Source organism: Maylandia zebra, linkage group LG20 (assembly GCF_041146795.1).
Source record: "Maylandia zebra isolate NMK-2024a linkage group LG20, Mzebra_GT3a, whole genome shotgun sequence".
In the NCBI taxonomy this organism is placed as follows: Eukaryota; Metazoa; Chordata; class Actinopteri; order Cichliformes; family Cichlidae; genus Maylandia; species Maylandia zebra.
In genome coordinates this window covers 7,076,255-7,103,258 of record NC_135186.1, presented here as the reverse complement: position 1 = coordinate 7,103,258, position 27,004 = coordinate 7,076,255, and the positions used below count along the sequence as shown (strand labels likewise).

Below are 27,004 nucleotides of genomic sequence, written 5' to 3'. Positions count from 1 at the left end.
TGGTCATGCACATTTATGAAATTTGACTCAAGTTATCGTAATAAAAATGCAAGACGTTCAATAAAACATTTTGCTCATTCAGGCCTCAAAAAGGACTTCAAAGCTCGAAAGCTGAAAAGTTAATCGGATATTGTAGGTAAAAAACCCTTTAAAACAGTAATTTCACTTCAACCTGCTGCCCCGATGCTGCCTTTAATCTGCGTGCCATAACAACGCCAACCTAAAATAGCCCCTCTCTCTCTGTGTGTGTTAGCAAATTAAGTGAAAAAGTGTGGGCAGAGTAGAACAGATATATCACTATGACAACCTTGCTGGCTGATTGCGATGTAATGTGACTTCTATGAGTTTTGTTTTCTGATCATCTCGTTCTGAATTTTCTGTAGGAATTCAGAGTCAGTGCTACAGCCTCCAACTGCCAAAGCATTACACTGTGGTATAACCAACATACATATTTGTGCAGACACTTGATGATGAATGAGTTGCCATGGTTTCATTGGTTTCATAATTACAACACTGAAATGCAGAAAATTCAGGATTTACAGATACGCCGGGCTTAGCTAGCTACGTGACTGTGAGTACTTGTTTTCTGAACAGGCAACAACTATTGTGTTTGAACACAAAGTGTTTTCTTCTCCTTTTCTTTTCACAAGAAAGACGAATCTTTTGCAAACAGGCAGCGCCAATTGACTTGTTAAAAACTGAAGTGGCCTTTATTGTGGTATTAATAAAAGTGTCTGTTTTGACAACAGCCGTTTCAAAATTCTTTGCTCCATTGTTGTTTTATTTGAAAGACAAGATGTCAAAATTTCTCGCCAATTAGATTATGGTCACAAAAACGTTGCTTCTTCATTTGGTAGAAATGACACGTTCCCTGACATTTTCCCTAGGACAAGTACTCAACCTTTTCTCTGTGACTGCAGGTGCCAAAAAGCTGGCCAACAAGGCAGCGCTGTGGTACGTCCCCTGCTCTCTGCAAAATGTTGACAAGATCATGGAGGTGCCACCCATCAAGGTACATGGAAACTCAAATTGCTTGCATCTTAAAATTGTGGCAGCTTCTCTGTGTCTCAGTGACCTTTCCACCCACCTTCCCCCAGCCCCACATCTAAAATGACACGAGCAAGGCTATATGGTCAAGATAGAAATGACTGACATTTAACAATGTGAAAAGTCCCTTTCACTCATCTTTGTTTTGAATACCTGCTTGTTGCAATTCTTTGCTGTACTCCTCGTGCATTTGTGCAGAGAGTGGTGTTCGAGTGGATCTATGCACAAGTGTTCAGCATGTTGAATATATTCTTTCTACAGTATGCTAGTGCTGAACAAGAGGAGGAGGGCAGGAAGCGCTATGAGGCTCAGAAGATGGAGAGATTGGAGACCAAGGCGAGGCCTGAAGAGATGATGCCATCTCCACCCAACCCAGGTAATATATTCAAGCTCAGGGTCCCATATCAGTTTGCAGATACAAAACCACAGCTATAGAAGTCATTTCCCTATCTTACAAGTTTTCAGTGATGATGCAGATATGAGTGAAATTTCTTCCATTTCCTCCCTCATGGGGTTTGCTAATAGTATGCCATAAAAATACTAAAAATACTGTACAGCCATCTTTGTTGTTGCCCAATTAATGCAGTGACGGGAGAAGCAATTAGTTTTTTGATGTATTTTCACTGCTGGCACCATGAATTCATGCTGAGCTGCAGCAGGAAGTCAAAAGCAAATGCTTTTTTCAAAGTTAAAACACAGAGATATTATTGCTGAATATCAAGATAAAACAATGATAAATCAAGCAAGTGAAGAATCCCTGGAGTGCTCTCAGAGCGCGTCCACAGGAATACATTTAAACATTTAACATGTAAACACGTGGGCCCTAGCATCCTCACAAGAGCACTTGAAGAACTCAGAAATGGATCCATTTGGAAACACTGCTGCGTGGGCACTTCTTTTCTCATTTCTGAGGCTTTCTTTCTCTGGCAGGGGGTGATACCCTCTTGAGTTAGCTTTAAAGACACCTCCTAAGCCGATTTTTTTCAGAGCCACTAAAGTATGTGTTTTACTTTGACTGTCTTCACACACGAATGGCAAATTGGCTGGTTCTTATATTTCGCTTTTTTACTCCACTTGATGACTTAAAGTGCTTCACACAACATGGCTCATTCATCCATTCATACCAACAATTATTTCTCCGTTTAAGTGCTTTCAATCTAACATTCACACTCTGATCTCACCAGTTTCAGCACCACTCTCACTAAATGTCCAGGCAAAGACATCTGTTTTATTTTCTTCTTCTACTTTTATGTTTCTTCTTTTGTAGTATTTTCTATAAGTAGTCAGGCCTCTGCTTCTTGTTTACATGTTGTAGGATTGAGTGGTCATGTGTTCTACATTTACGGGTGTGCATTAAAAGTATTGTATTCATCATTAGGTGCTATATACATGTATTCATCCATATTAAAACTGTAAAGACTCTAATCGAATTCCCTAATTTTGTCACGCTGCTTCATCAGAGGATCCACCAAAAGGTATGTGATCAGCAAGTAGCATGGCAGAATCTATTTATGCATGAAGGTGTTGTTGGCATTGGCTTGCTTTGCTCACACATTTTATTTTTAAATGAATTCAATTTTTTTTAGGCTGACCGATACAGACATATTTTAAGACTGATACAGATAGACAGATTTGTTTCTTTCAGAAACACAAAACAAACATAATTCCCTGTTTATTTATTATGTGCACTTGTTTTTGAGTCATTATTAACACAATATAACAGTAAAATTGTGGATTAGTTGTGTATGTGCCTTTGCTAAGTGCCTTGCCAACGGGGAAGTTGCAAGAGTGCCCTCTGGTGGACAAACTCTGCAAACCCACTCCACATAACATGTCCGAAGGGTGTTTTTCCCATCCTTCCCTTTTCTTTTCTGTTTCAAATCTTAATTTGTCACTGCTGGTTATACATATCAGTACCAATATATTGGTAAATGGCTTATATTGAATGATACGATGGCCCTGTTCGTCAAGCTCTACCTTAAATTGTTTATTATTTTTTTATTTTTCTGTTGAATGTGTGTTTGTCTGTTTGCCTTGCAGAAAAGCACACTGTTGGCTTTAGCCAGTCGAGTCTGATTCATCTGGTGGGCCCTTCAGACTGTACACTACATGACTATGTTCATGGAGGTTAGTCTATTTCTTTTTCTAGATACATTCACTGATGAAATGTTGTACAGTTAATTTCATACACTAATATGTATCTGAGAGCTGAGCATTTAGCATTTTTTTATACTACAGCATGAGGGGACATGAAAAAACACACTAAATTCTTGATGAAGATTTAGGTTAACTACAGTCTGGCTTTTAGATGTGTCTTCTATAAACTCAGTGTTATTAAACACATGACTCATTAGTCATGACTGAAACTTCATTTATAGAATAAATTATTAAGCTGTTAAAGATAGAAATACATTTTCACACTATCAAAGAGGGCAAATTAACATAGCATTACATGGTTCGAACTAATGAAGGCTTCATACTTCCTCTTAGCCTTAATCCAGTCTTAAGCATATATATTTTCTTCGCATCCAAAGCTATATTGCATGAATGAATGGGTCGGATGTTGACTGCTGCTTACTAATCATTTGTATGAAGAGCCTACACACAACAGTAGCTGATGCTACTGTATTCTATGCACATTCACTGGATACTTTATAAGGTAGACCTCACTAGTACTGGGCTGGACCTCCTTTTGCCTTTAGAGCTGCCGTTATTCTTCATGGCATAGATTCAACAAGGTGTTGGAAACATTTCTCAGAGATTTTGGTTCATGTTTACATGGCAGCATCACACAGTTGCTGCAGTATTATTGGCTCTACATCCATGATGTGAATATCCTGTTCCACCACATCACAAAGGTGCTCTACTGGATTGAGATCTGGTGACTGTGGAGAACATTTCTATACAGGGAACTAACTGTTATATTCAAGAAACTAGTTTGAGATGATTTGAGCTTTATGACATGGTTTGTTATTTTACTGGAAGCAGCCATCAGAAGATGGGTACACTGTGGTCATAGAAGGATGCTCACTATCAAGAGCAATACTCAGGTAGGTTGTGGCATTTAAATGATGGAGCCTAAAGTTTGCCAAGAAAATATCTCGTGCACCATTAAACCACCATCACCTGAAGCACTAAAACAAGCAGGATGGATCCATGGTTTCATGTTGTTGACACCAAATTCTGCCCCTAACATCTGAATGCTGCAGCAGAAAATGAGAATTCAACATGTTTCCAATTTTCTATTGTACAATTTTGGTGAGATTGTGCAAACTTTAGCCTCAGTTTCTTGTTCAGTGCTGAGAGGAGTGGCACCCGGTATGATCTTCTGCTGCTACAGCCCACGGCTTCACTGCTTGTTGCGTCTCTAGAGATGCTCCTCTGCATGTCCTGGTTATAACTTGGTTGTTATTTGAGTTACTGGTGCCTGACTATCAATTCAATGCAGTTTGACCATTTCCAGAGTACTGCCACTCACTGGATATTTTTCTTTTTCAGACCATCCTCTTTAAACCTTAGAGATGGTTGTGTGGGAAAATCCCAGTAGATGAGTGGTTTAGTACCTACAGCTGTGCCACGTTCAAAGTTAGTTAAGTCACTTTTCTGATACTCAAATATTGATATGCCTATATTCACTGAGTTGCTGCTATGTAATGAGCTGATAAGATACTTCGTTTATTGAGTTGATCAAGTGTACCTAAGAAAGAGGCTGGTGAGTGCACATCAAAGATAATGTAAGAAAACAACCAAAACTTGCTATTTGCTCAAATCAGTAGAAAGTGAAATTTTAAAAGTGCTTTTAGTTTTATTCACACTGTGTGATTGATTCACTAACAGCTGCTGACAAGCCATTTCGGAGCTCAGTGTTTTCAAGTTGCCGTCTGCCATTTGTCATCTGCGTCTGTCAGACTTCTTTGTCATTCTCACGCAAGTAAAACAAAGAGCATGAATGACATGCTGTTTAGTATTCAACGCAGGGACAGGTCAGCCCATTCACTGCCTCAGTACAGTATGAAAATTATGCAGGGAGTTGTGGAGGATGAAACAGCTGCTCAGAGTGGAGAACATACAGTAAGGCAAACAGGTTTGGGCAAAGTGAGACAGATTTAGAGGCGCAGAAGAAGATAGCAGCAAGGAAAGACATAAATATAATATAATATATACTGTGTTTGTTTTTTGGTGTTAATGCTTGTGTTAAAGTAAAGGCAGAGTAACCCATGTCTGTGTAGGTTCTGTGTAGGTGGAGGTTAAAGTGGGATTTTGCAGGTGGGGGAACAATAAATACTGGTGTACCAGTGCACTGGAGGGAAATGACTCCATAACAAATAAGTCTGTTTCTCAGGCTTGACGCTCTTTGTGGATTTTGCCAGCTAAGTTCTTCCATACATATGTTAAATCAACCATCAACCATCAGGGCTACTTTCCAGTTTCTAGCCTGTATAAAGGCAGCATAAAAGTAGTATTTGGCAAGTGCTGCTAAAGAGCATTATTGGTTTAAATTTAAATCGATGACTCTTTCAAAAGGGCACCTAGAATCGATTCCTGCAGCCATACCTAAACACACTTATTTTGAAAGATTATCTAGATTAGTTTTTGATTAACATTAAACATAAAACAAAAACTGCATGCGCAGAATATCGGTTCAGAATTTGCCAACTTATCTCACAAATACGGGTTTAAAAGCTGTTTTCCTCTGGAAGGTGTATCTGCCACCATCTTTGCAGTTGAAAAATTCTCATATAAATTTAGTGTCATTTCTGTCTCTTATAATGTCTCTACTGCAACCCATGACCTTACCTAATGGTGACCATGGAGACCGCACTCTGCCCTGCACCACTGCATCTAGTCCATCACTGAAAACTGTAAACAATACTGCAAATCACCCAGTTTAGCCTGCTGTGCTCTGCTGTGCACTGACAATAGTCTCTCATCTTCATGTCTAGCCCTTTCATTATTACATCTTTCCCCTTCGCGAAGAGTAAAATAACACACATTAGCATTTTTTTTTGGCCTGGAAAATACAACAACTATACCTTTAAGTAGGAGACCCACTGTGTGCCAAACTGCTCATATTTGTTGAGCTATTTGAAATGTTGCAGGAAATGTACGCAGGTCCCTTGGGTGACTTAACTGCCTCGGTGGCAATAGCTGCAGGACATGAAGCCCATCAGATGTAATTACTCATTAACTGAAGGCGCAGGAATGCTTTTCTGGATCGTTCCGTCCCACTTTAACCTCTAGGTGCAGGTGAACAAAGAGGAATGTTCCAGTCTTAGATGGCAAATGGATGTCTCTTTCTCATTGCTGAACCAAAAAATACATCTTATATAATGTTGTCAAACAAGCAACAGAAAAGAACTCAAGCACAGCATCAAGTATTAGTGAGAGTTAGCTGTTAGATTGATTTAGGTACTGCACTGATGATCCACAGGCAGACTGCAAGGGGACTTTTTCCTCAGAAGCAGACACCGTGACACAGCAGATATTGACTGCCTGCGATTGAGAACAGGTAAAACCTCAGCTGACACATATGCAGAAATAGTTGCTAGTTAATTTGTAAATTAGAAGGGTCAAATGGACTGGCAAAAAACTCAAGGACAGGAAAAGCATTGGCTGGTCCAGCACATTTAGAAGCAGGAGAGGCTTCTACTCCCCTTCATAACCCAGGGGGTTATGAAAGAGTGGCTCCAGGAAAACTTGGTGGGCAGGATCAGATGGGTAACTGCCAGATTCAATGCTCTGCCAAGTAAACAACTGTCTGAAGTTAGCAGATCAAGTGGAGAGACTGGCTCAAGGTTTATACTTTCAGCCTCATATTAGCCCTAGCTTGGGGGTTACTGGAAACATGCAGAAAAGCATACGTGAAACAATCCTCAAAACCAACACTGTTGTAAAGGAACATTTCTTCTGGTTGGGCTCATTGTTCTTCCTTGAGCTTTTCCATGAGCAGTGCTATATTTGAGTCTGTTCTTACAGTAACAGTGTCTGTTCATATAAGAGGACACAAAGGCAGGCTGAAAGAACAAATAATAATGACAGAGAAAGAAGCAACACAGATCAAATACAAGAAGAATTTGGACAAAATCCTTCAAGGACAAACTGGTAAGAAGGGACTGGTCATACAAGTGGAAAAGGAAAGGAAGACAGGAAGTAAACTATAATAGGAGGATAATAATGAAAAAGGAATCTACATATAAAACCCAAGACAATGACAAATTGCTTCCTTGGGTAAAAACTTCCCCTATGAACAGGGAAGAAAAGACTTAAAGTCAGATATGCTTTGGAAGCTACCATTCCACCTGAGCAGGTTAAAAAGGAGGTAAAGGTGTTTTTAAATGTATCTGAATTAACCCTCATGGAAAGCATGCAGGGATTGATAGAAGTATTCTGAGTGTGAAGGATCCCTGTTATTAGTTTGATGGAACACAAAGCTGTGACTAAAGCTATGAGGTCTGTGAGTGAGAAGTTATTTCTCCCATTTGTAGAGGAATTTGTGCAAAAACTATCCCTGTTATTGTAGTGTGCACACAGAACAGACAGCTTGTGGACCATGAAAAACTATTTGCTGAATTTGTAAAAATAAGCACTTGGATTAGCACGACTGACTTTACCTTTAACCCCCCGCATAACAGAGGCACAGTCGAAGAACTGCTGATTTAATCCAAGGAGAAACGTCCTTGAGAAGCATTTTTCTTGCTTTTAGTGCTCTTGGTGTCCTAAGCGAATGGAGAACATTTATGTGCATGTGTGCACTGTTGCATTGCTTAAGTAACTACTTGGGTGGCTGTCGTTCTGTGTTACTTGCATAACGGCACTCTGGTGTTATGAGGAGGAATGCAATGAGGGAAAAAACAAAATGCTGAACAACGAAGCAGGAAATAAACCACTGAAACAGTGAGCGGAGCTCTTTGTAGCAGGAGGTACATGTGCTTGTTATCTGTACTTCATGCTACTTGAGGTGTGTGGATTTCGGGCATGTTAAAATTTCTTGCTTCAAAAATTCAACCATTTTTATGTAGCGAAACTATTTTTTAATAGTATTATAACTGAAAATCTGTGTCTGTACAACCCTGAACAGATCTTTTTAGTTTTTTTTGGTTTCCTTCTGGATGCTGCTGGGTTTTATCCACACTTCCCCTAAAAACAACCTTTTTTCAGTGTACTTTAGAGAAAAAGAGAAACAAAGCACTGTGCAAACAGAAAGCGAACTAAGATTAAAGGCAAGACGAACAATGAACGCAACGAGGGTAGCATAGTCAGATTTGATGTTTAAGCCAACTGTAACAACAAAAATCTGCTTATCTGATGTTCCAACCTTATAATAAGCAAACTCTTACTAGAAGGCATTCAGGCTGCCCTTCTAAAAAAAGAAAAAACAGCATTTTATCAGCGCAGACCAGATGCCTTTTATCAGTTGAGATATATTGTTTGGGCTTCGATGTTCTTGCCTCATGCTGACATTTCTATTGAGGTCAGCTATGTAAAGAGGCCATCAGAGAGACACAGTATATATAAGGAGGAAGAGAAGCAGAAGAGAGATGTTGACTGAGAAAGAGAGAGGTGAAAAGGAGACAGGACGGGGCAGCGGGGGCGGGGGAGCAAGGTGGGACATATAAGTCTCGCACGTGTCACGGTTGCCTTTTTAATTAAGAGGGTTTGCTGAGAACTCTGCCCAATTAAAAATCAAATGTGGAACAAGCATGCAGGTCATTTAGAACGCACGTATTCCCCCCTCCAGGGGCAAGGGTACCTAGACCCGGTTTGTAGAGTACGCTTGGGGAGTGTGATTGTGTGTACAGCGTCTCTTTATGTCTGTCTCCACGTTGGTTGAGTGTGGAGTGAGTGCATATGAGAGCATGAGGGTGGGAATGGATGTTTGTGTCTGTGTGTGCCTGTATGTCTGTGTCTATATGTCAGGTTGGGTATCAGACGCCACCTCTCTGGGGACACCTCAGGCCCTCCAAGGTTTGGAGGCCTATCTCCACCCACCACCACTTCCCCTGCCGGTGGCGGACTCCCTCAGGTGTCGGTGTGTTGGTGGTTCTTTGTGTCTGGGGGTGGGCGTCCGGGTACACACCGGCTCACTCCTTGGCGGCCGCTTGTCGGGGCCTGGGGCCTGGGGCTCGCTTGGGCCCCTTTGGAGGTGGGGTGCCCCCGGCCTCTCGGCCTGGGGCTCGGTCACTCAGGCACAGCTGGGGGCCGGCGGAGCTCACGGGCGCGTCACTGCAACTCCCCCTGACTTCTGCTCCACGGCTGCTGGGCGAGCCCTCATCTGGGACTCTCCTCAGCTCTTACTGGAACAGTGGCGCGGCTGCCCCTCTGTTGGTCTTCCATGGTCTCTTGTGTTCTGGGGGCCTCTGGATGTCTGGAGTTGTGATCTCCTCCATACCCGCTTCACACCCTGGAGGACGGGGCTGTGGCCCCCCCACACTCCCTAGCAGATCATTACATGGAGAAACCTTTGGAATGCAAGCATGCTGATCCACACAGGTATGCACACATGGGTATTCACAGACGCGGACTAAAGCTTTCTTGGCTGCTGCCTCAAAGCACACTGTGCGCTGTCTATCTTGCGTGCTGCACAATATCGTTTATTATTTAGTAAATATTGATATCTATGACTAGCTAGTTTATTGTGATGATGCTTTGTTTTCTCTATTATTATGTTACTCTTTGTTGTTTGCTGTCTCCTCTGTTTGTTTTTTTTGTTTGTTTTTTTTTTTTTTTCTCCATACAGGTGACCCAGGAGTTCTTTTTTTTTTTTTCTCTCTCTCTTCCCCCCCCTTCTCACCGTCTCTTCTCCCCTTTGGTTTTCTTTCTTTCTCTCCCCCTCTTTCTCTCATTCATTCCCCCTGTCCTATTTATTTAAAAAAAAAAAAAAAAAAAAAAAAAAAAAAAATGACAAAGGATGAACTGAAGCTCTGCCATCACGTAATGTCGCATACTGCTGTTTCTGATGTCATTTAAAAAAAGAAAAAAAAAAAAAAAAGAATGCACGTATGCACACGCTGCCGACTTTTTCTGTACATGCCGTTGCTTGTTAGGCAGTGTTCCCTGTTGTTCGCTTCTGCTGCCTTCACTGCACTTAATTTGTTTACATAACCAAGTGAGGTCACAGAGCCAGGGTGTACGCTCTCAATACCTTACAGTCTTTTCTCCACTTGGGTAAGGAGTCTGTACAGAAAAGGAGTGGGTGTTCCTGAGTTGTTAGACGTGATTGGCTGGAACCACTTATGTCACCCCTAGATCAACTGGTAATCCTGACCCTAAAACAGCCATGTCTAACAGCTGAGGAAGGCCCGCTGGTTTCCTAAATAAATCAATTACCTCTTGACCTGTTTTGGTTTCTAGCATGCGGATGCAATGTAGTTTGGATATTATTCAACAAACTTCCAATATGTTTTCAAAAGTTTATTTTTAAAACTGATTTCTACTGAGGAATATAGTCCCTTTGAGGTATGTGGTGATATAGAGCACTGTTTGAGAAGCACAGTTGGTTCCTTTCATCCCAGCAGGTGGTTTAGAGACAGATGTCTCAAAAATTAGTCACACAAATCCAAAACTATATGCATGACTACATAGTGCCAGGAATAAATGAGAAAACACATCAGTGGATTTTGAAATGCAGTTCTGGTGCTTTCACAATCTATGGTGAAAGGTCTTCCTTTTCCTTTTTTTTTTAAACTTTTCTTTGTTTTGTTGCTTATCCTTTACCATCTGCTTACTTCTCCTTATTATATCCTGCCCCCCTTCTCTCTCTCTCCCTTCTCTCTCTGCCCGCTCCCTCCACCCATTGTGTTCTAAGGAAGCGTGCCACCTGTTTCTATGGAAACAGCAGCTGATTGCCACAGGTGGACACCACTGCTACCCGATTAAAACAACTAGAACAAAAAAAACAAAGCGAGAGAAAAATAAAAAGACAACACTGTAAGCTGTGTTTTGTAATGTTTGTCCACGCATATGCCATGTTATGAAGAAATCGTGGACTGCTAATAGACAGAATGTCTCTCATGCCACCAATTAATGTGTGCATCTGCACGTTGTGGTTCTGTGCACAGGTACTTTCGCTTTCCGAATCTCTAAAAAAAAGAAAAAAAAGAAACAAAACCAAAAAACATCAATGATATCTCAGAAAACCACTCCTGCAGAGCTAAACCAATGCATCACAGTAAGAAAGCAAATATTTAATCCTGATTTTAAATCAAGTTTGATCTATAATTAAGTTCAATTTCAAATTTAGTTTTATTTATATCACAACAACAGTCATATCAAGGTGCTTTATATTGCAAGGCAACGACCCTACAATAATTCAGAGAAAACCTCAACAATCAGACGATCTCCAATACTGTGCAGGTTTATATGAAAGAAAGGATTCTTTGGTTGTTCAAAAACACATGCATTACAAAAACCTTTTAAAAAATTACAAGTAAAATATTTGAAACTGCTTATGGTCATATTCATAGAAGGAAAGCACAGGAGCTACATGATGTTAAAACCAGGCATTAGCAGGGAGTAGTGTTAGAGAAGCGTTGGTTTAATTGTGCTAAACAATATCTTGAAATCAATAGAAGAGAGAAAATGCACCAACTTTAACTATCGCAAATTGATTCAGTGCATCACAAGCTGATAGACTGGTATAACAAGCCTGTGTTGGATCCTATGTGAGTTTATTTATCTCTGCCTACCCAATAAAGTCACTCTGCCCCCTCAACTGAATTCTGCTGATATACCTCAACTATAAGTTGCACTAATTGTGGGGTCTAAGCAGGTCAGACTTTCTCTGAAAATAAAAAGAGGCGATTCATTAACTTGTGTAGTCAATTTTAAAGCATGTCCATGCTCAAAAATTGCCAAACAAATATATAGTGTATTATGTGTTTATCTTGTTTTTTGCTTTTTTTGGTTTGTTTTTTTGGAATAGGAAAGTGACTTGAGCCAATTGTCTCTTGTTAAAGTTGGTTTCCTGTCCAGTTCGTATGGTCTTCTGCTGATCCAGTCTGTATGTCCAATTCACATGGATACGCACACTCACCGACCACTTTGTTAGGTACACCTACTCCACTGCTTGTCAAAGCAAAACTCTAATATGGCAGCTACTCAGTGCATTCAGGTATGCCCATATAATCAAGATGAACCAATAAGGTTAAAACCGAGCATTAAAAAAAGGGAAGAAATGCGATTTAAATGACTTCAGCAGTTGTTGGTCTATTTCCGAAACTGCTGATCTACTTGGATTTTCCCACACAACCATCTCTAGGGATTAGAAGAGAGTGCCCCGAAAAAGACAAAATATACACACTGAACGCAGCTCTCTGGAGGTCAAATAAGACTAGCTAAACAGTTTTGAATTGATAAAAAAAGCAACAGTTAGTAAGATAACCACATTACAACCAAGGTACTCAGAGAGGCATCTTAAAGGAACAATACAGATAAAACAAAATAGCGCAGTAGTGAAAACTATGAATTAAGGAAAGATGAAAATATCAAAAACTGTAGTTCCTGGAAAGGCCGCTTGAGACAGGCCAGAAACCTCCACTTTATAATGCCCAAATTTACAAATGAATGAACTGAACTTTTTATAGCTCCTCAAAAAGCTCTTTAGTCTCTATAGATAGTTTCCCTCTCATATAAGTTTGTTTTTTATAACTCACCAGGTGAAATTATAATAAATCTTACATGTATCCATTTTTATGGTTGTCCTCCAAACTATGTTGCTGTTTTGGTGAATGAAATCCTAGTATTTTATTTGTATGTTACTTACCATTAATTAGTAGGTATTTCTTAACAGAAAGCAGCCATGTCAATCACTCTAATGAAGGCCAAGGTTTACATGTTGAAAAATAATTGACAGGAGAAGATGAAACACACCTTCATAGGTGGCGAATCCCTTTATCGAAAAACATGTTTTGGTTTTTTTTTTTCAGAGAAATTCCATTACAGGAATTTTATGAGTCATTTTCTGTGGCATCAGGTAAATGGTAACTATGACCGTGATTGTAATTAGCACATATAGCATTTTTTAGGAGGCACACGCTGTTTAATAAAGCTCACCCAGAACGTTAAAATATACAAAAAATGTAGCGTATGGGACTTTGTAAGAAGATGTGGGTGGGTTGCTGCATGGCAGTAATGTTAACAAGAGCTGTTTCTATAGTAACAGCTCATTAGGAGGCAGTTTGAACCATTTGATACTGTCCATGATTAAAGCACGTGTTGGGGGGTGGGGGCAAAATTGTGGACAAAATTGTCAGCTGTAGATGAGGACAGACAAAATGCAGGACAGAAAAAAATAAAGACGCAGTTATCGAAGGGGTGAGTATAGGAGGCCATGAGAGAACGCATAAGAGAGGCTGAGGTCTCTCATGCTTTGCTGTCGATATCCTTTGGTCTCACATGTCTCTGCCTTTCATCCATGGGTGCCTTGCGTAATGTGCGGAGCTGGTTCTAATTAAAAATGCTTGAAGTTAGTACAGAGAGTTGATGGGCAACAAGAGCTGCCTGGAAGACTTCCTTCATTGTTCTCATTGTGCCTGTTGCCTATGGAGAGCATTGTCCGTGAAGATTTGGGAAAATCGTCACAAGGAATCTAATCACTGAGGTATTCTGCCCCGTGGCAAACTGGGCTGCACTACGGACTTTGTTGCTAATTGCCCTTTTTTTCCCATTGGAGTGAGCTGTCTTTCCTCTTCACACACACGCTGCCCCTCCCCCTCCCGCCTTCTGTGTTCCCACCCTACGGCAAAGGGAGAGTCATAGTGTGCCATGTCATTCTGTGAATGTGTAACGCCAGGCCCAGGGCTGACTTGGCCTTGCATGTCCTCTTTTGCAGTCTCACATTGAGCCTCACTTTAACCTTTTACATTGACTGTACAGAGAGATTTGTGCAGGAGTTGCATTAGCAGTTCCTCTGACGGTAGTGATTAATCAAGACAAGCATCTTTGGTCCCCAAGGACAGTGCAGTCTTTAACTTGATGTGGCACAACATTGTAGTCATAGGGTTTTGTTGCACTTGGTAGTTCGGGAATCCAAGCTGATCTTGGAAGAAATAAATGATATGCAAGCATTTATTTGGGTTCAAGAAATGTGGAATATGTGCAGCTAAAATGAGTTGTCAGCAGTTACCTGATTTTGACTGTTGTCTCTTCTGTGGACAGTAAATAAGACACTGCATTTACCAAAATTGCAGTTTAGCTTTTTTAAAATTAGCTTTTAAAATTTATTTCAATTAGTACAAAAAATGTCTGCCAGACAGAAGTGAACCTTTAAGTGTCAATAATGCATTGTCCATGATGCTCCTCCTATGTACGTTTTCATGTAGTTCATGTACACTAAAAGTTGCATATTTCATGCACATGTTACACAGCCACTTATGTGCTTAAATGTTGGATTAATAAGGAACTATACACAGTAAGTAAGCACTTTAAATAGGCGACACGTGGCATGTAGTAGGATGCAGATGAAAAAGTAAAGGGCTATATGAAAGAAGTTATATCTTATTGATTTTATGTGTATAAAACATGTTTTTATTATATATTTAATGTTTTCTGTATTTAATGCTTTCTATTCTATTCTATCCATCATGTCCTGTCCACGTTACAAAATTTTTTGGTTTTTTTGTAGCTCTGGTCAGCTTTTTAATAAAACAACTGGGGTCCTAGCGTCCCCCATGTTCTTTATACACACTGGCACGCACTGCTTTTCCCCAACAACAACTTAATTTAATAGCAGCGCTCTGAAGTAAATACAGCCTATAACTTTACTGCTGCTGATGAGTAATGCTAATGAACTAGTCTGGGAAGTGCTAAAGCATTTTCCTGTAATTTGACAAGCATATGTTGTGGAAAAAAACAAACGTAAACTTAACGAATTTTAAAAATGTAGATAATGTTGACGATTCTTCATAATTGCCTCTCAGCAAGGTCATTAAACTTTTAGCGAAAAAGTGCTTGTAGTTATTCTTAGCCGCCAGAAGTCTCTGGGTTTATCTGTTGACGCATGGCTGCTTCCGACTCAGATACTTTGTTGTTTGAAATGACGACAAACAAGACATTAATATAGAAAATGGAGCTGCACTATCTACTTACTGCTTATCTGGCTCAGTTAGATTGCTGCCTTAAATTCTACTCCCAGATTTCAGCTTCAATTGTAATAACTTTGTAACAAATCTGAGTGTATGATTGATGTATAATACAATAAATTATCTTTTCACTACCAAATGCCTTAACTTTAGTGGAAAAGATTTACATAAAATGTTGCAGTTCATTAACAGCTGAAAAACAGCCCGATGCCTGGATGGTTATCAGTTTATGTCAGGGAAGCAAGATTTTGCTAAGCCAAATATCAATATTATTATAACTAAGAAGCTCATCATTCAAAAACTGAAATGACCTTTAAATAAAAAGTCTTCCTAAAATCCTAAATGATAAAACACATAATGTAGCAAAGGGAAGGACAGCTGTTTACTTACTATGTGTAGAATCTTTAATATCTACTTACAGAAACTGATATTTCAGATCAGATTCTGTAACAGTGAAATATCTGGCCTTTTGCTGTTAAATGCTTTACTCTGTTAATGAGCCGGTTACTAACTTCGCATGTAGTCTAGTCCTGGGTGGGGGATTTTTCCTGAAAACAGCTGCTTCCTCTGTTTAAAAACATCGATCAGAGCTGTGAGACGGAGAAAATAAATGCAGCTGAAATCCAAAACAACAGCTAGAAGTTGTTATAAATGTTAGGATGGAGTAAAACCGCAGAGCCGGGTGATTATGTGACCTATTTTGCATGCAAACAGTACTATGAAAATTTTTTATTGTCTCCCTTTTTGAATTTTTTTTTATAAGGTAATGATTAAATTTGTTGGTAGATAAAATGGAATGAGCTGAGAGGAACTTTCAGTTAGAGGGGGATCCTAACAAACTAAAGTCGGGAAGTTTACCACTTTGATGTAATGCAGCATTTACTTTCAATTTTATCATCTTGTTCAGGTCAGGATCCATCTCCATTAAGTGTTACATGCTCAGACACGACCGCTACAGGCTTTGAATTGTAGTAGCCTGCTGTGCCTTGTACCCAGGGGAAATTTTCAATCTTAGGTGAGATCCCATCAATTTTCACAACATAGCAGAAATGAAAAAAACAAAAACAAAGCAAAACACAAAACAAGATAAAAAAAAAGTTGCTTTAAAAAAAGAAAACCCCAATTAAAAACAACTTTGCAACAGATTTAAGGACATAATTTTTAGCTTAACATACTATTGTCCCATTTATGTGTGGCAACAGCATTTCCTTAAATGTAGTCATATCATCAGCCTCAATCAGAGAGCACTTTTGACAAATATACTTAATCAATCAGCCGTTTTTTGTTTTGGGTTTGAGTTGAACCAAATAATCACACATCAGAGTCAGCGCTAATCCATTTTCTATTTTAAAACGTCCTGTTGGAAAGTCATGAACTAGTTTCAGTCTGTAATGGTTCTACTTAGCTGGACAGTGTCATTTTGCAGACACTGGGACGGTAAATAAAATGACCATTATTCTCTGAACATGATTTGGGGTAAGAGCATGTCTCAGTAATAGCGTGTTTAGTTCTTAATCAACTCAGTGGGCCCACTTTTTACAGTGAATGCTGCATTTTGGAGAAGCGGTACATTCTGTTTGTACTCCCACACATTTGGCTGTCACAAACAGAGCTACACAGTGCAGATGGTATGAACCCTCGGGAGCCAAATCAGCAATCAGAAAGCACACTTATTGATTTGCTGTAACACAAGCTATACAAAAAGCAGCTCAGAGGGAACGACTGAGGCAACCGGAGTGTCTAGCGGAGGGTACGTCTGTCTTCAAATGAGCGTAGGTGCACAAAAGCACATGTGAAAGAGTGCACACACTCTTTCACAGAGTGCACACACTCTTTAACAGAACAGACAAGCAGACGCCATCCTCTTTATTTTTTTCTGTTCATTTTAAGCCACACACTTGCTTTCTGCGAGAGCTCAACTAACAACTGCTTCCTTTGCATTTGACACAAGTTGCCAAGTTGCGTGTTGTTCGTGTAATCTCTAAACTTTGATTTCAAACTGTTTTCTTGTACATCAGACTATTTCCAAGATTTATTTGCAAGTGAAAAGGTGGTCTGTAAACTTTTTTGTTGTTGAATTGTTTGAAATGTGATACTTTTCACTAAATCTGTCTACATCTTAATCAAATGCACACCTTCCTGTTGACTTTAAAAGGAGGCTATTGAGCTTTTGTTGTTTCATCTCTCACAGAGAACAGACTTCACTGTTGCACTTTGGAATAGCTGCAGGGCTGAGACTGAGTACCCAGTCATTGATAACGACTGTAATAACAAACTGCGGCAAACAATCTATCCAAGTCTTCTTCACATGTGTTACGACCACATGTTTTCATTTTCTTGAGAAACAGCTCTTTGTCTTTGTGCAGGTTGTGTTCCAGATACTTACAAGCACCCTGTTTTTACCAAGATTGGGCTAAACACATTGACTGCTCACAGCAAACACAAACATTTATCTCTGTATGCGTTTCAAACACGCAGGGCTTACTGGCTCTGCCTGAAGCGTGACTGTAGCTCACTAATTAATGTTTATTTGATCTGTAACAGTAACAACGACGCGTTGCAGTTTTACTGGAAATTAGATCTTAGCCAGACGGCAATTTTTCCTAACTTTGTGCTTCTTGCCTGGCCAACACCGGTTCAGACGTTTTGTGCAGGAATAATAATTTTACACTCTTCAATCTCTTCAGGCTTCTTAGGACACTCATTATGTGCAGGGCTGTATAAACAGTTTGCCAGTTTGTCTGAATGTATACAGTAGTGAGTTTTACTATACCCGTTTTATTAGACTCACACTGTGCCTCAGAAAAAGCAGTGCAGGACCAGTGGTCATTGTATACAGTCAAACATTGCAATGAAGGAAAAATGGCACAATTACTGCCTGTAAAGTATTTGTATGTACTAATTTGAGAAAATATTGTTACTTAGATTTAACATAAAAAAATAGGTTTTGGTAATGTTACTCTGTCCTGTTTTAATTTAAAATGTAAATAAAAATGTAATATCATTTATCCTGTTTTAATGGTGCAGACAAATGACCCGTGTAGTGTCTGTAAGTGTTTTTTCAATTTGTCTTTTCATTATATGTTGTTTACAGTGGATAAACAAGCTGTAATTTGAAGAATTACCAAACATGGGGGAAACGTAAAAATTAATAATGGCTTTTATTTAATTGAGCCCTGATGACATCTTTCAGCTTACCGTGAGCTGGCTGGAAACACTTCTGGTAGACAGTCAGCTCATACACATTAGACTAATGCGTCTGAAAGAAAAGGTAATGTTGAGAAAATGGCAAGCAGACTTGTTCATTATTTGGCATTTAACTTTAGGTGGATAGTTTTCTAATTGCATTAGGAATCCCATTAGCTTCCACATCCAATAATCTCTTCTCAGTGAAACCGTGTCTCGAACTTGGCGGCAGCTTGATGACTACATTTTCTTTTAAAAGCTTTTGTCGATTTAAAGACAAGCGAGTGTCAAGTTTCACTGGGGATGAAAAGAGTGCTGGATGCTACAGGTTGTACAGGCTCACAATCACATGTTGGTCAGTTTTGCTTCATTCTTGACCCTGAAAATGTATTTTTATTACTCACAAATAACAAAGCTATTTTGTAGCTTGAGCAGAGAGTGGAGCACATTAGCTAATATTCACATGTAGCATCGCTACAGAACTGATGGACGGGTGGTGTCATTAGTGTCTTATTGTTCAAGAGAGCCACAGTGGAGTAAGAAAATGTGGTGCAAAAGGGTTATCTACGCAGCTTCTTTTTTGGCTGGACTGCATGCAATAAATTAAAAGTGTGTGTGTTTGACACAGGTGTGACCATGAAGCTGATGGATGAGGTCGCTGGCATTGTGGCAGCTCGTCACTGCAATACCAATATTGTCACTGCCTCAGTGGATGCCATCAATTTCCATCGCAAGATCAAGAAAGGTGAGGATAACACAGAGAATACACTCATACTTTTAAATCTCTGATACTTACAAATATCCAGAGATGCAGGGAGATATTTCTGCGTGATTATTGCTTTTTTTTTTGTCTTGTCCATTTGCTTTACCAAGAGGAATGCTGCAAAACGTTTTCTCGCCTTTTGACCAGAGATGATAAAATGGAAACTCTAAAGCGTTTTTCAATTTAGCCTCTGGCGGTGCTGTTTTAAATCAACTAAGCCAACGTTAACAGCTGTCACACGGTTGCTATTCAAGGCCAACTGTGTTTTGTAGAGCTGCCACTACATCTGGAAACACACACCACTGTTAATAATGACCTAACTATTTTCCATTACCAAACTTTGTCTATTTATACTGTATTTGCTGTAAGCGCCTCACAGTCTGAAAGGTTCAGATGAACAAATTCTAAGCCTCTAAATACCTTTATCCATGTAGCCTTTGATATTTCAGTTGGAAAATGTGTCCAGTCGAACACTGGAGTGCAGAATTTATTGCCAGGACTTCCTGGATAAGTTCGCTTATCCAAAGTCCTTCAGGGACAGTCATAATAAAAGCAATTCTAAGAAGGCAGGAACATAGTCTCCTAAAAAAGGCACACATAACAGACATACGTATGATACATGTCTGACAATACAGTATAACTGCAACCTCCTCAGTTCAGTTCGGGGGGGGGGGGGGGTGAACAGCACAGAGTGGTGGAGATCCATGACCACATCTTTCATCTGCCCCTAGTTGCTCCACTTGCTACCTTCATCTGTCCTCACAGTTCAGTTAGTGCTGACATGATTTCCCCTGGCTCCACTGTGACTTAGGGGTTATGTCACTTCTACAGTTCTCATTTTTGCTCTAGCTGGTCAGGCAAAAAAAAAAAAGTTAAGTTTAGGGAAATAATGGAAATAAGTATCAAAACAAAAAGGATCCTAAAAAACAGCCACTAGCTTTGTCGTCTCTACCTCTGGATTTATTTTGTCATTTTATTTTTATGCATTTTCATCTTGCTACTGTTTCTTTTGACAGTTGAATTGCTCCCAACTGTTTGGTGCTAGCATTTCAACCTTTGCCACATAAATATATAAAGGAACACACAAATGTCTTGTTAAGGTCCTGGTCACTAAGTGCCAGACATCTGGATAGCTTAATTTTAATTGTGGTAATACAGTAGAAAAATTACAAAAATTTACCTAGTTGTGATACCTGAGAGGACGGTGGACTTTTCACTTTAAGCACCATAGATAAGAACTGATTTGAACTGCCTCAGAGGTCCACCTTTGAAAAATCACAGAAGACACAAAGAACACCAGAATTATAGAAAAAAAAGCAGACTTAATAATTCAAATATTGAGGCACTGATGAGGATGCACTGGTGATAATATACTAGTCAATGTACCATAGGAGGGTTCAGGCAGGGGTCTTTTCTGTGATCCATTATAGCAAAACAACCAGAGATACAAATAATGAGAAGAAAGGCTTGAAACTTCAAAAGGTTGGATGAAAGGACATTTCAGAGACAGGGACTGGAGCGCTGATGGTGAGAGTGAAAATGTGATACAGAAGAAAAAATAAAAGCACCAGTGTGTCATCGTGAGTGGTCACAATGTTGTTCTTGTTTATTAAGTGTACATTTCATTTCATTGAAAGCATTATTTGTTAAAACCCCGACATTTTCATGTACTGTCTAGCTAAAGAAAAAAAAAAAAGACCCGTGGAAAGACACTCAAATGTGTTTTTGTCTTCAGTGCTATTTGTTAGTCAGTGAAAAGACTAATAGAAAAGCCTAGACTCCATCCATCCATCCATCCATCTTCATCCGCTAAAATAACAAATCTGTTGTTGTGTGGTATTACATTACATGCACACAGCACTGAGCCTGGACATGGACTGGGTACCTTCATCAAAGCAGATTAGCTTTATCAGCTCTTCAGACATGGGACTCTGCCAGTTGTTTTGGTTGGCTGACCTCCAATGCTGCACAAGTCAAGAGCTACATTCTGCATTAATCTGAAGGTCTTCAAAATCACCCATCATCAAGCCTCATTTTTGTGTAATGTCACTGAGCAGAGGTTGTTTCACTGAGCCTAATAAATCTTAGTAAGAGGTAGTTTATTTAAATGAGACTTGACACATGGGAGCATTAAAAAAATCCTCTAAAGGTCAGTCGACAAGAGAGAAATGAAATGCTTTAAATTTGTGGTCTCGGTTGCCAGGTATGCTGAAAAGACCTCACTGCAGTTACTGCACGTTATTATCTGTTTAAAGTTCTTTACCCATATGGATTTTCATGATCACCTTGTTGCCGTTTCCTAAATATCTCAGCATCCAAGGTTACTGAATGTGTGATATTGATAGCGTAATAGTCATCTTAACATATATAAAAATCTAGAAAGTTGAATTTTCTCAACTTGATTAAAGACCTTGTGCATATTGTTGGATTAAACATTACAGAAACTTAAAAGTGATTTTGGTAATTAATAATACTGTTAATTTAAGGCAGCTGTGGCTTAAACCTTGTATTTGGTGGTGATAATCAATTTGCTAAGCTCCGTATATCATTAGAATTCTTGTTGTTTGTAATTTAAGATTTTGGACATTTTTTGCATGGCATAAAGTTTGACTGTGTTATTGTCTCATGTGTGCCTACTCTGAACCTGTGTGCAGTTTTGCATTTCTTTGCCATCTCCATTTTTTTTCTTTTTACCCTCAGTACTTCAGTTCTAGGCTGCATCACAGAAAACCATAATCAAAACAAACACAAAAAGTTTGTTTGTTAAAGCCTTAAAAACTGCTTTATAAATGTAGTCTCGTTGTTCCTGTGTGTGTTTTCTTTCCACACGCTCTGGGCCTCCTCTCACACTTCAAAGACATTCATGTTAGGGTAACTAGCTATTCTAAATTGGCCCTAGGTTCGAATGTGAGCGTGAATGCTTGTCTGTCTCTTGGTGTCAGCCAAGTGATAGCCTGACAGCCTATCTAGGGTGTACATGGCCTCTCAACCTGTCACAGCTGGGATATGCTCCAGGCCCCTGTGATCCTGAATTGGATAAGAGGGTGGATGGATGGATGGGTTAGGGTAACAAACCTGGGTTTACTGCAAAAAGCCTAATTATTGACTCTATAAGCATATCTTTTGACAACAGAGGCTTATTTGTCAAGAAAACCGAACTCATACCCATGAATTTTGCAGAGTATCCTGCATGAATACGAGATCTGTAACTGAACAACAGTCAAGTCTAATTCTGATAGAATTCTTGTATTGTTGTCATCGTGTCAGAGTGCTTTGCAGCTCATACACTGATAAAAGCCTTTCCCCCCCTTTTTTTATGTGCATCATTTATTATTTAGGACTTTGACTATTTTATAAGATCTCACTCATATACTTGCGATCTGTTCCTGACTGCAGGAGTAACACCTTCTTTCCTTGTCTCTATGGCAACTGCAGTAATATTACAGTACAGGCACATCAAAGAGAATAATGAAATACATCAACAATGCTCTGTAATATTATTTGATGACTTTTTTTCCCACCTCGCTGCAGTGACAAAAGGTAGAGAGCACATTTTTGAGTGAAAGACAGTTGGTTGATTAGATATCTGAGAAAGTGCAGCTTCAATATTACTTCAGCGTGAGCTTTTAGCCAGAGGTCGCCGGCCTGTCTCGAAAAGTCCATGATGCAACAATGTGATAGAGACTGCAAGACCAGAGCTGAAATCTTCCTCTGCTAGTTTATTATATAGATCATATTCAGTGTAATTAAAGCTATTTAGTATGAGTTTACTTACATTATTCAGTATTTTTGATGTAGCGGTTGGAATGCTGTGTTTTTGTGAAAACCTGATGCCTTGTGCAACTTCTTTTTTTCACCTTTATAAGACTAAGTGAAGCCTTAAAATAACTGCTATGTCTGAGAAATAGTAGAAAATGTTATGGTAAAGATCAAAAAAATGAAAATGTCTCTAAATGGCAACATATTTAGGTTTTATTTTAAAACACTGAAAATCAGAGTGCTCAATATCCTTTTCCTCTTCTTCCCAAGGGTGTGTGGTGACGGTGACGGGACGACTCACATTTGTCAGTAACAAATCAATGGAGATTGAGGTGTTGGTAGACGCGTCCTCAGTGGTGGAGGCAGAGAAGGGGAAATATCGTGCTGTCTCAGCTTTCTTCACCTTCATCTCCCTGGACAAGGACAATAAGCCCCTGCCTGTCCCTGCCCTTAAGGTTGGTATCGTCCAATCTCCTTCTAAAGTCTGCCTGTCTTTTAAAACCTTGATACATAATTTGTGATGTTATACTTTATTTTATATCCATATCCCTTAGTACAGAGTAATTACATTCACAAACACTGACAGTCAAGTCTGTTTTTTTACAGTATTCTAATGGAAAATAATCAAGGCATGGATTTTATTGCATTTTTGCTGCGATATCATCTTTTAAAGGCTAGTTATTTTTAGCTCGGTCTCTTCTAACTGCTGATAACATTTCCATTAGTAATTTTTCTTTATCGTGACATGTAAAAGGGCCATTACAAGACTGGATCAATGGAGCCTTCATATATAGAAAATGTTGAGTTGGGTCAGACTGATCTTTGATCCAAAACCACTGTAAAATTTTCCAGATAGCTGAAAAAAATGACAAATATGAAAAAGTATACTAATACTTTTAAGATTATATATTAAAGACTGTCTTCACAGACATGGTTTTTGGAAAGCTCAAAGATACTGCCCATTGTTTAGGAATTCAACATGTCAGACTCTTTAGAAAGCATTCAAATCCTCATAGTGTTTGGGTATTATCCTTCAGCAGTGAGCAGGGCTGAATGATCTTATTCCCACAAGATCTCTGAGATGAGTATCTCTGGGATGAGTATGCCTGACTCAGCACTTACTGCCAGCAAGCAAAGACTGCATGCTTACCTGCAGACAGGAGAGAGATGCCTGCTGTTTGTTCAGGCTCTCCAACACATAACGATCCAAACCTTGTTTTTATGCAAACACCGAGCTCATGCGCCATCTGTTTAAGTCATTAATATTAATGAGAAGCTATCTTTTTGCAATTTTACACAAGCGAGGAGCTTTTAAAACCATATTCTAAACAAAGCAATGTAGTTTGTGTTAAGGTTCACATTATTTTTAAGTGTCGTGATTAAGATTTTCACTCCATATTTTGTAACTGAGCAATTCAAATTCTACTTAATGTTTTGTTTGAGTTGTCGTTGTTGTTATTAATGATGTACTGCACTCCATTTTCTTGAGATGGGTGGGCAGTTTCAAATTTGGGTTAGGGTCATTATTCCCTCAAGTGCACTTGTACAAATTTCATAGAGTTTACACCAGAACTTATAATTAAACTAGAAGTATTTGTAGAATACTGAAAAAAAAAACCCCAAAGGCAATAATACTAGCAACAGAAGAACAAAGAAGAAAACAAATAGTATGATAATAAGTACAAATAGAAATAATAAATCTTTGATTTTTGAAAATAACACATGTATTCTACAAAAATGCATTTTAACTCCCGCCTGCAAGACAGTAGTGCATGACACTATGTCCTTCCATGTTTCAAGTACCATGAGCGTGTAATAAGAAATTTGCAGGAAGAAAGCTGCTGTGGTTGAGAGTGAAGCGTGAAAAAGGATTGTTATAGGTGTGTTGTCATGCCACAAGTGCAGCAGTGACTCATTTGACCATCAGGTCACAGTTGAAGGTGCAGTGTTAGCCTTTATAAACCTTTATAAACCACAGCACATTTATTCAAGACTTCTCTGATGATGCCCCTGCAGATAGAAGTGTTCATCAAATGCATGTCGCCTTTGGTTGGCCTTTTCAAAAGTGTCTGTCAGTCCCCTGATTTCCATTTCACAAAACCTGCATTTGGTTTGCCCATTGTCTGCCTCTCCCTCCATGCATTCATTACCTGGTTTTCTGCCTCACGTAAGCTGCTCATTGCTTTTGTTTTAATAGGAGGGAATTGTAGCAGTTATTACACTCATTGTAGTTTCTATTCAGACCTCAATTTTATCAAAAGAGAGGCTAAAAAATCTCCTGGTGATTTTAATAATTCATCCTCAACACTATAAATGGAAATCTAAATGGAGCCTAGGCTGCCAGGGATCTGATGTAGCTTGTCAAATAAACAAGGGCAGGGCAAAAGAGAAACGCGTGTGTGAATGAGTTATGAAGAAAGTGCATGTACACAAACACGAGCCCTTTGTGTGCAGGTCTGCATGTGTTAGAATGAGCATTGCCTGTGAATGTGCACATCCATGGAACAGATCATTGAGCACAAATGCGTGCATGTTTATTTATATGAGCAAGAGGAGGAGGACAAGGCTCGATCGGTGCTATTTCTGGCTTTATGACTATTTACTGGAGGCATAAGCATGAGATGAGATTGACTCTGACTCTACTGATGGCAGTAAACCTTTTCATAATTGTTGGTCTTTGGTGTGTACACGAGAAACGTCATGTGCAGGAAATAAGGTTCAACACATCAGTCCAATTAACACCCAAATTTTCCCTAACAGGAGAGATGGGACTGTGGGAGTTGGAAAGACAAACAGATCAAAAAGCAAAAAAAGCATCGTAAGTCAGATGATTGTGAGCAGAACAAATCAAAATGGAAGGATTGTTACGTTCCCCTGAGGGGTCTAGGCGGGGAGGGGGAAGTAACAAAAGTGACCGGGTCAGAAAAAGGAGTCAGGGAGGCAAAACAGTTAAATAAAACAGTTTTATTGAAGTAATTCAACTAAAAGAGACGGACAAGCCGTTATCACCATAAAAGAAACAAACAAAACTCAGGCGTCGGTCAGTAAGGCAAAAAGTCAAAAGGAAAGCGCAGCTCACTAGCTGGAAACCACAATACACAGCTCACTAGCTGGAAACACCACAAGACACTCAGCTCACTAGCTGGACCCACACAAAATGGCACTCTGGCCCAGAGCTCACCCTGCTCTGGGCTTAAATACCCTTAATTGCTGATGGGAGTCAGCTGTACAGGAGGGAAAGGTGGCATCTCAGGCAGGGGAGGTAGTGGGACACGCCCACACAGGCACCTTCAGGAGAGAGAGAGAGGCTAGGGCCGTAACACCCCCTCCCATAAATGCAAACCCATGGTTTGTCAAATCACAATAACCAAAAGTGAGTCCATAGCCGTGTCAGGACGAAATGCAGGCTTTCCACCTACCAAAGTGAAATGTTTTTGTGTATTTGGCTTCCACATCCTTACATTTTGGCCACATAAAAGGTCTTGTGCAAAAGTCTTGATTCCCCCCTCATTTCTTTATATTCTGCTTCCAAAGAGCCAGACTTGTAATTTTTAAAATAGTGTTGAGTAATAAACATAGGCCGACCGTTTTTAGAGGAATTTTATTTTTTTTGGTAACTTAATACTGACCTGTGAATCAGTCATAATCGACATAATAAAGCATTTTGTCTACACACACCAAACAAAATAGCAAATATTTTATTTTAAATGATATCTTTAGGCACAAAAACACATAATTTGTTTCCAGTTCTTTTGTTGAATCAGTATCTCTAAAATACTAACGATTATAAAGTCCCAATCAAAAGTTTAAGACCACTTGAAAAATGGCAAAAACTCATATTTTGCATGGTAGGATCTTAACAAGGTTCCAAGTAGACCTTGAACATGCATTAAGAAGAAATGGGAGTGAGACAAAACATTTTTTCGAGCATGCAATTTATTGAAAACTGAAACAGCTGATCGAGCTTAGGACCACATGCCATTAAAAGGTCAAATCTGTGCAAAAATCTTGATTCATTGTCATTTTCTGTCAGGTCACACTGTCATGACCTTCGGATGGCAAAGGCAAAAAAAAAAGTTCACTTTTTGAACATGGTCGGGTTGATGAACTGCAAAAGCTTTGGGACCTGTACCATTTGAGAGGGATAAAATAGTATTTTGGCACTAACAAG

General features: G+C 39.4%; 1 protein-coding gene across 4 annotated transcripts in view; it reads left to right on the top strand.

The window, feature by feature from the left end:
- The window catches only part of acot7 (acyl-CoA thioesterase 7), a 59,285-nt gene that overhangs the window by 23,124 nt on the left and 9,157 nt on the right, over positions 1-27,004 (top strand). For 2 of the 4 annotated variants that reach the window (XM_004554092.4, XM_076878315.1), the window contains exons 4-9: positions 921-1,012; positions 1,309-1,423; positions 2,508-2,522; positions 3,088-3,174; positions 18,940-19,056; positions 23,104-23,288. In XM_004554092.4, coding sequence (XP_004554149.1) covers positions 921-1,012; positions 1,309-1,423; positions 2,508-2,522; positions 3,088-3,174; positions 18,940-19,056; positions 23,104-23,288 — 611 coding nt within the window. The remainder of the gene's footprint in view (positions 1-920; positions 1,013-1,308; positions 1,424-2,507; positions 2,523-3,087; positions 3,175-18,939; positions 19,057-23,103; positions 23,289-27,004) is intronic. The other 2 variants (XM_004554093.4, XM_004554090.4) reach the window with 1 other exon arrangement.